The sequence below is a fragment of the Cydia splendana genome, chromosome 13, assembly GCF_910591565.1.
Source record: "Cydia splendana chromosome 13, ilCydSple1.2, whole genome shotgun sequence".
Lineage (NCBI taxonomy): Eukaryota > Metazoa > Arthropoda > Insecta > Lepidoptera > Tortricidae > Cydia > Cydia splendana.
In genome coordinates, this window is record NC_085972.1 from 270,980 (window position 1) to 286,642 (window position 15,663).

A 15,663-nucleotide genomic window follows, 5' to 3' on the forward strand; every position below is an offset into this window, starting at 1 on the left:
CATGCCCTGACCGTCATCCTTGTCGAACGCGTGTTAATTGTTATTTCCTTCTCGCTCAGTGTCAGCAGTCGCAGTGTTTTCCAAACTTTTCACGTCGTAAGCTTGGTAATTAATGTGTAACTGTGAATTAGTTTTTTAAACGTTTGTCTTGTATAGATAAATAAAGTTTAATTTAATACATTAGATTTGTTTTATTTTACTATGTTTCTACATGAATAACTTAAAATTAATGCCGTTAAAATAATTTTCACCGTTGGTTAAAATTCTCCCACATTTCAAAGTTTGAGAACCTGTAAACAGCATGATGACGTAGGCGCGTGTCAGTTAGGTCATACGCGAATCTCGGAATGGAGTACCAGGCGGAGTATATTATTATACCATGATCTTTAGCAGACAGCGAGAAATGCTCAAGGCCGCCGCGAAGGTCTAATGTCAAGTCAAGTTCAACCGGCATCTGGCTCTGTCTAACGCCTTCGGTTTATCGTCCGTCTCGCTTGGACACACGTGCCGAGAGGTCCATACTCCATACCATATAGGACAGATATATTGTTTTAATAAAAAGAAGAGTTTTGTCTCATGTTTATATTTAGAACTGCTGAATATGCCACGCAAATTTTAATTTTACTGGGAGATCGTCAAAAGTAAATCAACTATGGTACAGTCAGCATCAAATAGATAGTGACGGCCAAAGTCCCCAAATAGATATTATATTATCGTAATCGTAATACACTTTTCTCACCATAGAAATAAGCATTTGTCCCGATTTATTTGGCCACTTTGACCGTCACTATATACACGGTGTAACATGAGGAAACCGAATAATTTTAACCACGCATTTCTGAGGTCAAAAGAACGAAAAAATGTAATATGAGTTTAGGTCAACTTCGCAAAAAAAAAAATATTTTTTGTTTTGTTTTTTCAATTTTTTGAATGTATTTGTACATAAAAAATAAATGTTATTGGTAAACTTGTCACTTAAAATTGATTTTTACATTTTTTTTTCGTAAAACGTACTTTTTGCAAAGTGTTACTTGTCACTTTTTGACATCTATCAATAAGGATATTTAGACTACGTCCCATAGCAGCAACATCACCATCAAAAAGGCCTTTTACACTATGTAACAATAAAAACTTGTTTTTTTTTTAATTAATGTTATCTCTGAAACTAGGCGAATTTCTAAAAAGTTTATAGGACATTTTTGTCTCTAAATATGATCAGGAATACGCTGTTCAAATTATTCGGTTTCCTCATGTTACACCGTGTATTTGATGCTGACTGTGTAAAAGGCCATAGAGCCAAATCTGCCTTGGCTACTAAAAAACGCTCCGAGCTAATTCCGAAAGCCGTTCCGGCAGCTCCATGTCATGCAGTGGTATAATGAAAAATGTTTATTATTCCAGATTCTGCAGCAACCATGGCAACAAGTGCCCGCGACCGGGCACCGCGCCCGCCGAACTCATGTGCGTGGCTGAAGCCATGATGCCACGACTCATACTCAGGCTCCTCCAGCACTTTAGAGAGAACAGGTAATGTGCATAGATACCTATACTAACGGCCATGTTCCACCGGACCGGACCATGAAGTCAGCATCAATCAATATCTAGATACCTACTAACGGCCAAAGTGGCCAAATAATGTACCTAATTGTAGTAAAATTATAAGTTTCCCGCATAGAGTACTTGATCTCTATGCGGAAAACTTATAATTTTACTTGTTATTCAATATTGGGGAATGCTAGAACTGATACCTAGTGCTTAATTGTGAGGTATTTCGGACTACAAGTTAGAGATTGAAAATGAAAGGAAATCCTAAGTGATTCGTATCTGTCGTCATTACATGGTTTCAAAAGGGATTCTATTGTGATCACGTGTTTTTTGCGCAACGCATTCTGATCCATTTCTAACACACTGATACAGTCTCAGCTGGAAACCGATTCCATAGAGATAGTTATTTGTTCTCGAAACGAAACACGTGCGCTGTTTAGATACATTATGTATAAGGTTAGCACGGGTCAGGTAAACAGCTTATCTCTGCTTTGCTCTTTCACAACACAAGTCACGTTTGTCACACATCCGAACAAAAATATGACAAGTAAAACATTTGAAAAACTATGTACACTTTTAACTGTACATCGGTGGACCATATGCCTTTTGTAATAAGGTCCACCGATGTACGATTAGGGGTGTTAATTCCCTTTGGACATTAAAATTGTAGTCTTATAGTAGAGTAGTCTAGTATTTACGACTCGACATGCAAATCGTCCTATTTGCTAAAAAAATAATGTCGCTTTTGAGATCGACTAATATCTTAGCCTTATTGTTTTCGATTAACGCGTTAAATATGACTTATTTATGACAGTCTTTGAGACAGTCGATCTCCTAATCGATCGTTATCGGCGCAGCGTGACCGCGATTTGTTCTCGTCATGCCATAATGCATCTTGTAAAAGACAAACTACAGTATTGTTCTTTACCTAATAGAGGCTGTCAGCGACGTAGAATGTATGCCTTGTTTACATGAGAGTTATAGCGAGATGTTGTTTATACAATGTAGTACACATGATTTTTAAGACTTTACTTCGTTGGTGGATTTAGATAATACTTATTTCGAAAATTATTCTAGTTGAATAGTTGTAATTAAATCTTGTTTTTGCCCAGGAGAGTTACTTAATAGAGAAACTAGTGGTTACAAGAGATGGTTTCGTAAGTAAACCCCAGCTCTCAAGAAACTCATATCTACGATCTATTAGTCCGTATCGGAACCAAAACTTCTGGGTTGAATATATTGGAAAAGTTCCTTTTTTTTATTTTTACATAGGGCTACATTTCTCTCCTGTTGAAATGCCTCCGATTTTTATTTAAATGCAGCGGCATGCATTTGCAATCGAGGTCGTCATGGCATTACCATAACGTTAAGTGATACAGTTACATGAACCGATAATCCTCTCGTTTCAGCGTAACTTGAATAAGAATTCAAGCTTTTTGATCGGGTTTTGTTAAATTTGCAATATGTTATAGGCTAAAGTTACGCGACGGCGCGTTAAACTCATCAATTGAGCAAGTTCATCACGTTGTAAAAGGCTCAACCCCGATTAAAAGTAGTTTAAGGCACTTGTAAGATGAATGTCAATATCGAATGCCAATGAATTGTCAAGGAATGTCAAATTATGTCAAATGTAAGGAGAGGTGCCGAAACACCAACGAAAAGATGTCAAATATAAGAAGCGAGTTTTTACTGCAAGGTTAGAAATTATAATGAATACAATATGTTGATCTTATTAATAATTACAGCTAGGTTGAGTGGGAAATTGCGATGCGTGTGCAAGATGACGCTCTACTTTTTGGGCAAAGTACAGATGCATCGTTTGCACGGAGATGTTGTTTTGGGTCAGATCAAAGTGCACATGCATAGCTGCAGAAAATGTACATCTTTGTACATAGTGGCGACTCAGAAAAGGGGCGCTAAGTTAATAACAAACAGAAGTCAGGTCGAACTATATAAGTTAAAATACATGCATGTAAAATCTAGGTAATATGTAAATCTAGAGTCAAATATAAAACAAATAAGGTTTGAGTACATTTAAACACAAATTGAATGATTTAATTATTAACTATAGGTAGGCACTTAAAGGTTCGTACTTGAGTCAAAAACCACCTCAGTCGGGGCGGTTGTATGTTTTCGCGCACTTGGTACTGGTTCACTATACACACATTCACTTTTTTCACTATCACTTGTTTCTTTTTTGTCAAGCGGTTGCTGCCGTTCCAATCTCCAGGTTCCCGTTCGGTATTTGTAGTATACGTACAAAATAATGACGAGTATGGGTATGCTGATGATTAATGATGTTCCGATGGTAATGTATTGGTATCGGTCATGAGAGGACATCTCTTCAAATCTGGATTGGGACTTAAGCAGTTGTATCTCACGATGAAGGTGTTGGAATTCTTGTTCATGCGTTTCATTATTGAATGTCATGTGAATGATTGATGTATTCAGTACATTATTTAGGGGGGATAATTCTAATAAGATATTATGAGGTTCTAAGTCAATAAGTGTTTTCTCGATATAATCTTTGTTGGCATATAGCATAAAAGTGTCACCTTTCAATACACAACCTTGACCGAGCTGAATCAGTCCGTTGTTATGAAGTGCTTTCGTCGCCAGGCCGTCTGGGCATAAAATGCGAACTAAGCATTCTTCGCAGCAGGCGAATAGCCATGTGTTTTGTTTATGCAATTTGTACCATCTGTCGGCGCAGGGTTTTGTTTCCGTGTGGCAATAGGAGTCATATTTCTTGTGATGATTTAGGATTTCTGTGTTACAAATAGATTTGCCTTGTTGTACGTCATAGATGGGATTGTTCAAGTGACATAGTAACTTTTGTTCGTTCATTTGGAGGCATGTGTTGATGTCAGTGCGTTCCATTGGGATGAACGTGTCTTGATTAATGTTAAATGCAATTAGTTCGGTTCCGGGAATGACCTGTATGATGTTGTCACGTGATGCGTGTTGCGGGACACTTATTAATCGGTCAATTTCATATACTTCGTCGCTTAGTAAGGGGATTTTGACTTCCATTATAAGATATTGGTCGGTTATGCGAGCTTGAATTTTAAGTAACTTGTATAAGTTGCGTATATTGTCATGAATCTCAGGAAGGGCTAATTTGCTGGCTAGGTGGCGAGCTATTTTATTTAATTCAATTTGCAATTGGTTTGGAGATAGAAGATGGACGTCGACTTGTCCGTGATACATATTAGTTAGTGTATTTATAACGGTTTGCTGTATGTTTTTCAGATGTTGAAGGATTCCGTTCGCTGCCATAGAAGATGTCATAATGTACAATGCATTTTCGTGTTGAGTATAAACATGTGTTGATTCCGTTGATAATCTGTTTAGGTGCTCAGTAAGAATTTTAAATTGCTTGCTCATAGTATGTTCGTTGCGCTTTAATATATTGCCTTCAGCTTCGATTATGCTAGTCTGATTTTTTATTAGTTGTAGTAAATGTTGTTCGTTGTTTCGTGTCATTTGGATGTCATTTTCATATTTTTCGGCGAAACGTTGATCCAATACCCCAAATAGGGAGTTTGCAAGGTAACCCACTCCGTCAGCTAGCCCTCGCCTGTACCGAGGATTTTCCATAGGTTGATTTTTGAGTAACGTGTTGTAGTAGCGTAGTTCTCGCATGTCTTGGTCTAGCTGATTAACAATAATATGAAATTGTTCTAACATCTCGGGCCGTATCGAGCGTTTAATCTGTGTCACATATCTATTCAACGCGTCTATATTTTGCCAGTAATTTGTCATGTTATAATATAGAACGATTTTCCAATCATCTTTGATTTCTTGCATGTCAGATATCCTGTCGAAATATAATGTTCGATCAGAGTCCAATGAAGTTATTTTGAAGGTTCTTGCATCGGCTTGAGTAACAGGAGTGAATAGTGTCATCATTAGCAATAGAGAGTAACATAAAAGTGGCATCCAGGACGTCTTGCGGGATCTCGAGGAGGGGTTTGCATTGATAGAGGGGGGCGACGAGTGGTTATCGTTGTCATTTCTTGTATTGTCATTTGAATTAGTGATAAGTGGTACGAGTTGCACAATGGGCCGCTTCATGATGGCGTTTTCTGTTTTTAGGGTGACCACTCTCGTGTGTCCATCTTTTCCAGGGTGGGTGTCAATAACTCGGCCTAAAGCCCATCGTCCAACAGGTTGATTGCTTCGAATGCACACAATATCGTTCAACTGTAGATCGTCGGTTGGCTTTTGCCATTTATTTCTCGACTGTAATTGTTGTAAATATTCTCTAGACCAAACCAACCAAAAGTCACGGGTTATTTTTTGTACTAGTTGCCATCTCTTTCTTAGGTCATAGTCCGAATCGATGGGTTCAGGGATTGTCAGGTGGGCGTCTCCCACGATTAGGAAGTGACCCGGTGTGAGGCACTTCAGATCTTCAATATTTTCAGTCAGGGGGCACAATGGTCTGGAGTTAAGACATGCTTCAATTTGGTGCAGCAAAGTCGAAAATTCCTCGTAAGTCAATTTTTGCTCCCCAATTACCCTTTTTAAATGGTATTTAGTACTTTTAACACTTGCCTCCCATAGGCCGCCTGCTGAAGGCCAAGCGGGGGCGTTAAAGTGCCAGGTTGTGCCCTTGTCAGTAAGACAGTTTATTATTGTTGTATCCATGCTTTGTAATATTTCCTTATGTTCTTTTTGCAGTTGCCGATTAGCGGCTACAAAATTGGTCCCATTGTCGCTGTACATGTCTTTTGGTGCTCCACGTCTCGCACAAAACCGGCGGAATGCTGCCAAGAATGCACTGCTGCTGAGTTCTGATACCAATTCTAGGTGTACTGCTTTTGTTGCAAGACAGACAAATACGGCTATGTAGGCCTTCAGTGTCTTTATCCCTCTGCCCTTGTTTGCTTTAATGTCAACAAATCCTGTAAAATCTATTCCCGTGTGTAAGAAGGGGCGGGATGGTGTCACTCTCGGTCGAGGTAGGTCTGCCATAATTTGTTGTTGTTGTGCGGCGTTGAATCTCCGACACGTAACGCACTGGTGGAGATATTTTTTGACTGCTTGGTATCCCCCTACAATCCAGTATTTGTCGCGTAGGTGCACTAGGGTTAATTTAGGACCACCATGAAGGTTTTCTAAGTGTGCTCGTTTTACTAATAATTCTGTCAATCTGCTATTTTTTGCAATAATCATTGGATGTTTCGTGTAGTCATGGAGAGAGGAGTTGTTCAGCCGGCCTCCTACTCTCAGGACATCATTGTCATCTAAGAACGGATTGAGTTTTAAAATGTTACTTTTCGTACTGACAGTTTTGGTTGCACGTAACTTCCTTATTTCGTCGGGGAAGTCGTAGTGCTGAATATGCTTGACAATGACCTTTTCTGCAGTTAGTAACTCGGCCACTGTTAAGTAGAATAGCTTAGCTTTCATAGTCCGCATTCGTGTTATTGCAATAAAGCGCAAAATCCATGCTAAGACTCGAGTGATATGAGTCATGTTGCTATGTCGGCTTAGTAATTCCATTATTAGCGACGGTGGCTCTGATTGCACAACATTCGCTTGTTTTGGTTTGACTTCACAATCTGTCGCGGGTATCTTGTTGTCAAGCGAGGTTTTGTCAAAATTTTTTAACCATTCTGGACCTTGCCACCAAAGCGAGTGGGCTTTCAAGTTAGATACGCTAAGACCTCTTGTGGCGCAATCTGCGGCGTTATCTTCTGATTTGACGTGGTTCCAATGCGCGCTAGGAATAACGTCGAGCACTTGTTTGACTCTGTTGCTGACGAACGTTTTCCATTTCGTAGGGTCGCCCTTGAGCCAGCTTAGCGTAATCATAGAGTCTGACCATGCAAATGTGTTGTCAGGTAAGCACTCCCACTTAAGAGCTTGAATCACCTTTTTCATGAGTTGTGATAAAAGTACCGTGGCACAAAGTTCTAGTCGGGGCAAAGTCTGTTTTTGACTTTGGCTTATGGGGGCTAATCGGGATTTAGCGGCGATAAGAGTTACGACGGGTTTGTTCTGCACGTCTGCCGTACGGACGTAGATGCAGCATGCGTAAGCCTTTTCTGACGAATCGCAAAATCCGTGTATCTCGAAATCGTGTGTCATGTCACCCAACCATCGTGGTATTTCTATGGTTTCTATGTCACGTATGTCAGTGGTAAATTTGTACCAATCATTTTGTACTTGTTCGGATACTGTATCATCCCAGTTGCAGTTAGATTGCCATATAGATTGAAACAGTATTTTAGCCTTTATTGTCAAGGGGGTCAGGAATCCTAAGGGGTCGTATATTTTTGAAATTTCCGATAGTATAATGCGTTTTGTAAGTTTCCCCTTGGGTTTGTCATTGAACGTGTTTTTAAACGAGAAAGTGTCACGTGCGGGATGCCATTGTAATCCGAGCGTTTTAGTCGCATGGGCATTGTTGAAATCGATGACGGTGGGACTAATGCTGTCGTCCGGGATATTTTCTAGCAATGCTTGCGTATTGCTCATCCACTTCCTTAAGTTAAATCCGGCTCCTTTAAGTATGCATATCAATTGATTTTGGATTTCTAGAGCCTGATCTAAATTGTCACTTCCTGTCAAAACGTCATCGACATAAATTTCGTTATTTATGACGTTTGCCGCTAAGGGGTATTTTTCTGCATCGTCGATGGCCAGTTGTTTTAGAGTCCTTAGGGCTAGAAATGGGGCAGCCTTTTGGCCGTATGTCACAGTTGTAAGTTGGTATTCTTTTAATGGCTGGTTCGGGTTATCTCGCCATATGATTTTCTGGAGATGCTGATCTTGTTCGTGAACCAGGATCATTCTATACATTTTTTCACAGTCGGTAGTCATAACAAATTTGTATCGTCTCCATTGGAGAAGGAGTGTTTGCAAATCTTGGTGTAATTTGGGTCCACATTCCATTAGATCATTCAGGCTCTGTCCCGAGGAGGTCCTTTGGGATCCATTGAACACGACGCGAAGCTTTGTGGTTAGTGAATCGCTCTTGTGCACAGCATGATGACTCAGATGACATTGAGGGTTGACCCCTGCGGAACATTCTTTCATGTGTCCCATTTCCAGGTATTCATCTATGAATTTTTTGTAACCTGCCGACAAGTTCTCATCCTTCATTAATTTCCTTTCAAGCTGTCGAAATTGTGCTATTGCTTGTGGTTTCGATTCTCCCAAATGTTGTGCAAAATTTTCTTTCATCGGTAGTCGGACCTCATACTTCCCGTTTTCCAATCGGCGAGTGGTGGTTGCATAAAAGTTTTCGCAGTACTCTTCCTGTGATGTCAATTGATTTTTATTGTCAGTGATGTCCTCCACCTCCCAATATTTTGCTAAATCCTCTGTGTCATTGATAACCACGTGACAGTTGTATGATTTGACGACGCCTGAAAGTATCCATCCTAGTTGCGTCTGCTGTGCTATGGGGCCTGTTTCGCCTTTCAAGAGGCCGTTCATTACTACTTTGGAGTACACTTGCACATTTAGTAAAAGGTCGATTTGATGAGAAATGTTGTATTGCGGGTCTGCTAACGTAATGTTGTCAATGTGTCCCCAGTTCTTTTTTGCAAATGTTGTACTGGGTAGATCGCGGACCACGCGTGTCAGTATTAGTGCATCCGTAAAGAATTCGAAATCGTTATGTAACGACTTACATTTCAAGTGTACTTTACCCCTGCTTTTGTTGGATAAGGTTCCAACGCCCGTTATGTTCCCTGCTAGTGCTTGTCTTTGCAGACCCAGCGTTTGTACTGCGTTTTCGGTAATTAATGTGATTTCACTCCCCTGGTCTATCAGTGCCCGAAGCGTGTGGTAATTCCCATTTTCGTCGGCCACCTGTATTAACGCTGTAGGTAATAAAGAATCTTCATCACTGCCAACGACGAAGCTGTTTTGCGCCTGTCTCTGTGATGGTACGGCAGGAGATGACGACGATGACGGCTGGTTCGCAAAGGCCTTATGTATCATCGTATTGTGCGGTTCATTGCACTCCTTACAACGTTTCTCAGATTTGCAATAATTCTTTGTATGGACATATAAGCAATTTTTGCATATGTTGGACTTAGTAACATGCTTTAATTGCTCATTTGGTGTCATGCTGAGAAAGCGTTTGCATTGAAATAGCGCGTGATCATCATTGCATAATGAGCATTTAATTTTATTGGTAGATACGTGATAGTTGGAATGATAATTTGAGTTCATCGGGCCCTTTGACGATTGGTTTGTGGATTTTGTGTATTTATTAAAAGTATGCGATTGTTTTTGTAAGTTAGGTTGAGTGGGAAATTGCGATGCGTGTGCAAGATGACGCTCTACTTTTTGGGCAAAGTACAGATGCATCGTTTGCACGGAGATGTTGATCCATAGGTCACTGGTTCATATCCGGTTCGAAGGACCAAAATTATGTAAGATGAATGTCAATATCGAATGCCAATGAATTGTCAAGGAATGTCAAATTATGTCAAATGTAAGGAGAGGTGCCGAAACACCAACGAAAAGATGTCAAATATAAGAAGCGAGTTTTTACTGCAAGGTTAGAAATTATAATGAATACAATATGTTGATCTTATTAATAATTACAGCTAGGTTGAGTGGGAAATTGCGATGCGTGTGCAAGATGACGCTCTACTTTTTGGGCAAAGTACAGATGCATCGTTTGCACGGAGATGTTGTTTTGGGTCAGATCAAAGTGCACATGCATAGCTGCAGAAAATGTACATCTTTGTACAGCACTTTACGAAGAAGCCCTACAAAATGAGCTTAAGGTTTCGACGTTGAAGTGTTTTTAACCCCAGCCACTCGCGTGTATCACTTTATAATGCTGGGTCATACGAGTAAACTTATAGTTTTCGTTTTTTGTGTATTTTAGTTTAAATTTAACTACGAAATTTGTAGAAGTCCCCTTAATGGAGTCCAAGAGGGCAGGGCATTTAAATATTCCGCGTTAATTTTAATTAGTTTCACCATGCACCTATCGAATCCCACCAAGACATTTTCTAATGCGTATCGTTTTTATTCCAGCGACCAACCCTCGGGCCAAGCACAACCTACATCGAACAGCTACCGCATAGCGGTCCAAGAGTGCGAGGGCTACGTGCAAATGCTGATGGAGTTTAACAACATGGGCGACCTGATGCGCTCCGCCATGACCAAGGCGCTCATCAACCCTCAGGTATGTACACTTTGTACCGTCATATTGTATCATTAATCAAATATATTTGCAGGGATCTTAGGCCCATAGATACAGTCCAATATAATATACAAAACCTCACATCATATGTCCATATTAATAGCTCCGCATCACATGGCGACCCTGCCAGGGTATGTAATTTCTAGTAGTACATTTAATGTTACTGTTTCGTTAAGAGTTTATATACAGACTTACAGTCAGAGTACGTTAAGTAGTCATAGTCCGTAATAACATTGATTATAATAACTGAGTGGTGCGGAAGAATGAGGAAAACCACAGGTTTATTATTTTCGAATCAGGTTGCGGTCTAGTCTTATACAAACAAACACCAAGGGCCGTATTGCATAATAAACTACAACTAATATTACTAATAGCGGAACTCCTTTTTTAATAAGTGAAATTAGAAAAGGAGTTCCGCTTGTAATATTAGTTGTAGTTTGTTATGCAACATGGCCCTGGTTAGGTTGACCGAGCCGTCTTGGTCTTGGGGATTGCATATAGGTACTTGAGAAAATTCTACCCATGCCGCCGTGGCTCGGATGGCCGAGCGGTCTAGCTAGGCATCTGCCACGAATAATGCAGAGTACGCTGGTTTGACTCCAGCCCTGGGTCCTGGAGGCCTTGGTCACTTTCTCCTTCGCAAATGTTACTTTATAAACTAGACAATCTTAAACTCTTGACCGCCTGTTGTTACCTAGTTATAATTTTCTTCTTAATTTCTTTGTAGTTTGACATGTAAAATGTATTGTTATTAGAAAAACAATGAATATTTACTTACTTACTCTTGAATGTTGTTTACAGATGTACAGAAACTTGGTGGAGCCGCCGTTCCCTGAGACCGAGTACGGCTGCTACATGGCCGAGTCAAACCGCACCTACGAGAAGGCGCTCGATTCTTTCCCGGCGCCAGAGTACTTTCCAGACGAGTAAGTTATTATACAAGTATATTATATGAAGTATTATACTTCCACGAGCAGGTATATCGGATATAGCAACTCTAATCAGCAGTTTCATTTCCTCGCCAAAATAAGACATTAAGAGTTGCCATGAAGTGCTTAGGTTGATAAAATTTATAAAGAATATCTGGAAGACCGACTCGGAAAACTTTGCTCGGAAAACATATAAAAACTCGAAAATGCGTGTTTTCCCAGAGATAAGACCTAGCTAGATTGTTTTTTCGACCCCCAAAATCCCCAATGTAAGAAATTTTAACGAAATCGTTGGTGCCGTTTCAGAGATCGCCGAAATATATATATAAATAAATAAATATACAAGAAATGCTCGTTTAAAGGTATAAAATAAGATTACTTTTAGTTGGCATATTTATGCAATCCACTAAATGACACTAAGTAATAGGTTTGGCCATTCCTGGTCACTAGACGGCTCCTCGTAAAATACTAAACGGGGCAGTTATTTGCGGTATTATGCTGAAGACTAACTAATACCTTTAAACGAGGAATTCTTGTTTATTTATATACTTATATAATTATTTCGGGGATTTCGGAAACGGCTCTAACGATTCGATGAAATTTGCTGTATGGGGGTGTTCGGGGGCGATAAATCGATTTAGATCTCTGGGAAAACGCGCATTTTTGTGTTTTTATATGTTTTGCGAGCAAAGCTCGGTCTCCCAGATTATTATGAGTTATGTGTTGCAGATACCGGCACCTACCCGCGCTCGCACCACGGCTATCCCACAACACATTACTAGACGAGTTCATCTTCTGGACGTTCAAGTACGAGTTCCCGCAGAACGTGGTCTGCTTCCTGCTCAACATGCTGCCCGACCAGGACTACAAGGTGAGCCTGTTGCGGAGACATTACCAGAGAATGATGAACACTACCCAGTGCCACCTGATGGTTAAGCTCAACTAACTATTTTCCTCACACACATGCAACTGGCAGACAGCTTTCCAAACAAAGATATAACCAGTGTCAGCAGCCCTTCACCAGAAGCCACTTGATAAGTTTAAACTTTCAATCTACGGTTTCATAGTTTTTTGTAAATCCAAGTCAGAAGAAATCTGGCTCATACGTAGTCGTGTAAAGTCGTGTTGCAAGATTGTACGCACTGAATTTCTAAAAACTAGATCCGTACGAAATAGGCGGATTGACGGCAGAGCGCCATGGTCATAAAACTGTCGTCAACGGCGTCACATGGTGCCCTCCCTCTTAATTACTATTTTGTTTATTAGTAGATTGAACACATAATCTAGCTAGCCTCTCTAAATCTAGGGTAGAAAAATCGCAGACATTGACCAATGATATTTGTTCCAGGAGCACCTGACCCGCACGTTCGTGATGCACTACGCGCGCATCCCGCTGGTGCTGGAGGCGGCCGGCGACCCCGACATGCTCTCCAACCGCGTCGTGCACATGTCCGTCCAACTCTTCTCCAACGAGGCCCTCGCCCTACGCTGCGTCCAACAGCTACATCTCCTACACGTCATGGTTTTATCTTTGAAGCTGATGATGGGAAAGATTCTTGTACAGAATACCCTCCATGATCCGGAGAAGAACACGCATAAAGTGATAGACTGTACACGAAGAGTGATGAAGGAGCACTGCTACTGGCCCCTGGTGTCGGACTTCAACAACGTGCTGTCGCACAAGAGCGTGGCGCTCGTGTTCCTGCAGGACGACGCTCTCGTCGAGATGTGGTTCCAGTTCCTGTCCATGTTGCAAGGTGAGAGTGTACAGAATACCCTCCACGACCCGTAAAGTAATATACAGTACTATGGTTCTAGTTCCTTTATCTCTGTTGCGGGGTGAGTCATTTAAAAGTAAAATTTTACAGACTTTCGCTTAACGCTGCGTCTACTACATCTACCATCGTCTATCCTAATTGACAATTTTTAAACCTTGTCCCAAAGTGGACTGGACGCAAGTGGCGCTGACTGGAAGCGAGCGGGGCCACGGGCGGCCGCCGCTGTCGTCCAAAACAGGGATGTTGCGAATATATTCGCATCCGCAGAACTACCGCATTATTTTCAAAATCCGCATTCGCATGAAATCGATGCAGAGTTTAATGCGGATGCTTATGTCGAACAAGTAGGTACAGATACGTCTTAGCGGCGGCGCAAGTGCTCGGTAATTTCGTCATTACCTAAAATGAAATCGTCTAGATCCAGAAAAATCGACCAAGTTGCTGTTTATTGAAAATGACGCAGCTATATTCTTGCTCAAATACTAAACGTATCGTTTTTTTTTAATAAAAATTACTAAAATGTAATTTTTGACGTTTTAAGTACTTAATTTTGACATCCGCATTCGCGGATGTGAGCCTTTAAATATCTGCATCCGCGGATGTCAAAAAATCTGCATCCGCAACATTCCTCCAAAACAGTTGCATTCAAAAAGGAGAAATATTTAAATTTCATTCAAGTCAATACATTTTGATCATGCCGCTCGGTGCCGGGCACCGCGAGCAGTAGTTCGCGCGCCACCTGCGTCCAGTTAATTGTTAAGCGGGTGTAGAACTGTACGAAAACTTGACAAAGACTGGTTGAAGAATCTTAGGCAAAAAAAAGACTCCGCACTGACAGACCTTCTCCTCCGGACTCTCATCATATTTGTGATTCATATCTGGTATAGGACTTCACAGTCATCGCAGACGTGAGACGTTGCCACTTGCGATCAACCGCCCTGCAACATTCAACTTTATCCTACCCGACACTGCAACAATCATTTGCAACAGGTGATGCTGCTAATGATGACATGGCATACGCGAAGAGATATGAAAAATGCAATGGCATTTTAGCCAATGGGCTATAATTATATCAGGCCATATCGCTCTGTAACTAATCACGTTTTTCCCCCAGGAATGAACGTAAACGTCCGCGAAACAGACGGCCACATCGAGTTCGAGCCGTCCTCCTACTACGCCGCCTTCTCGTGCGAACTAGAAGCGGCCGCGTATCCCATGTGGTCCGTCCTGTCTCACCTGACGAGTCCGCAACACGCTCCTCTGGCTAAGAGGATAGTCGCCGCGGCGGCTAATTGTCTGCAAGAGTGGCTCGACGAGATGCAGTGCACCACTCCGAGAGCGCTCCAGGTCAGTAGTTATCCCCTTGTTACTGCCCGATTCTGATATACTGCAGTTTTTTTATGTGTCGTCGATGAAAAATCTTGAAGCAACCACGAAGCTGCGTGATGACACGTGAAGTCAACGCGTTGCGGCGCGGCGCGGTGGCTTTGTAAGTGCGCGCAGATTGCCCTGCTGCGTTATATTCGTCGTAAAAGTCCAACTGATCGCACCCGCTACCCTTCACGCCGCGTGACCCACGCATCGAGTGTAGTTTGGTCAGATTAGACTCCTCCGTAAGTATCAACGTTTTGTTTGTTTCTCCCACACCGCGCTGCTTCGCGTTAAGATCGTCTACTTAAAACATTCATGTTATAGTAGTTTCTTTACGCACATTTTAATAGTGAATCTTTTACCGTTAGGCCGGCACCATGCACGCGTCGTTCCACTTCCCGCTGCACCGCTACCTGGCCGCGTTCCTGTGCAGCTGCGTGCGCACGCTCGGCGTGTCGGCGGCGGACGTGCTCCCCCCGCCAAGAGTGCTGGCCTTGCTGGCTCACCACCCGCTCCGGGTCCAGGTCAGTGTCTTCACAACTCTCCAAACTACGGCTATCAAAAAGAGCCAAGTTTCATACAATCCGGCCCGCGAAACGGAAGCGGAGGCCGTAGTCCGCGGGTCAAAAAATATGAAGGGTTCATAAAATCATTCCGGACGACTGATACTATTTACTTTCGAGATGAATAAGTCTTGAACCAGCTTTTGTGAAACGTTACATTCGTTATGTTTCACTAGATCGAGAGAGGTCGCTGTGTCAAGTAATTTTAGTTATTACATGTTGACTAGATAAAAAAAACGAGTATTTAAATCGGAACACATCGATACTGTATGTGGCAATAAATTGGCATTCAT

The 15,663-nt window shown here is 41.5% G+C and overlaps 1 protein-coding gene across 1 annotated transcript in view; it reads left to right on the forward strand.

Annotated features, from left to right (window-relative positions):
* The window catches only part of LOC134796476 (E3 ubiquitin-protein ligase Ubr3), a 124,025-nt gene that overhangs the window by 44,974 nt on the left and 63,388 nt on the right, over window positions 1-15,663 (forward strand). The window contains exons 3-9 of the mRNA XM_063768668.1: window positions 1,402-1,527; window positions 10,561-10,711; window positions 11,531-11,655; window positions 12,388-12,529; window positions 13,007-13,415; window positions 14,551-14,783; window positions 15,176-15,331. Coding sequence (XP_063624738.1) covers window positions 1,402-1,527; window positions 10,561-10,711; window positions 11,531-11,655; window positions 12,388-12,529; window positions 13,007-13,415; window positions 14,551-14,783; window positions 15,176-15,331 — 1,342 coding nt within the window. The remainder of the gene's footprint in view (window positions 1-1,401; window positions 1,528-10,560; window positions 10,712-11,530; window positions 11,656-12,387; window positions 12,530-13,006; window positions 13,416-14,550; window positions 14,784-15,175; window positions 15,332-15,663) is intronic.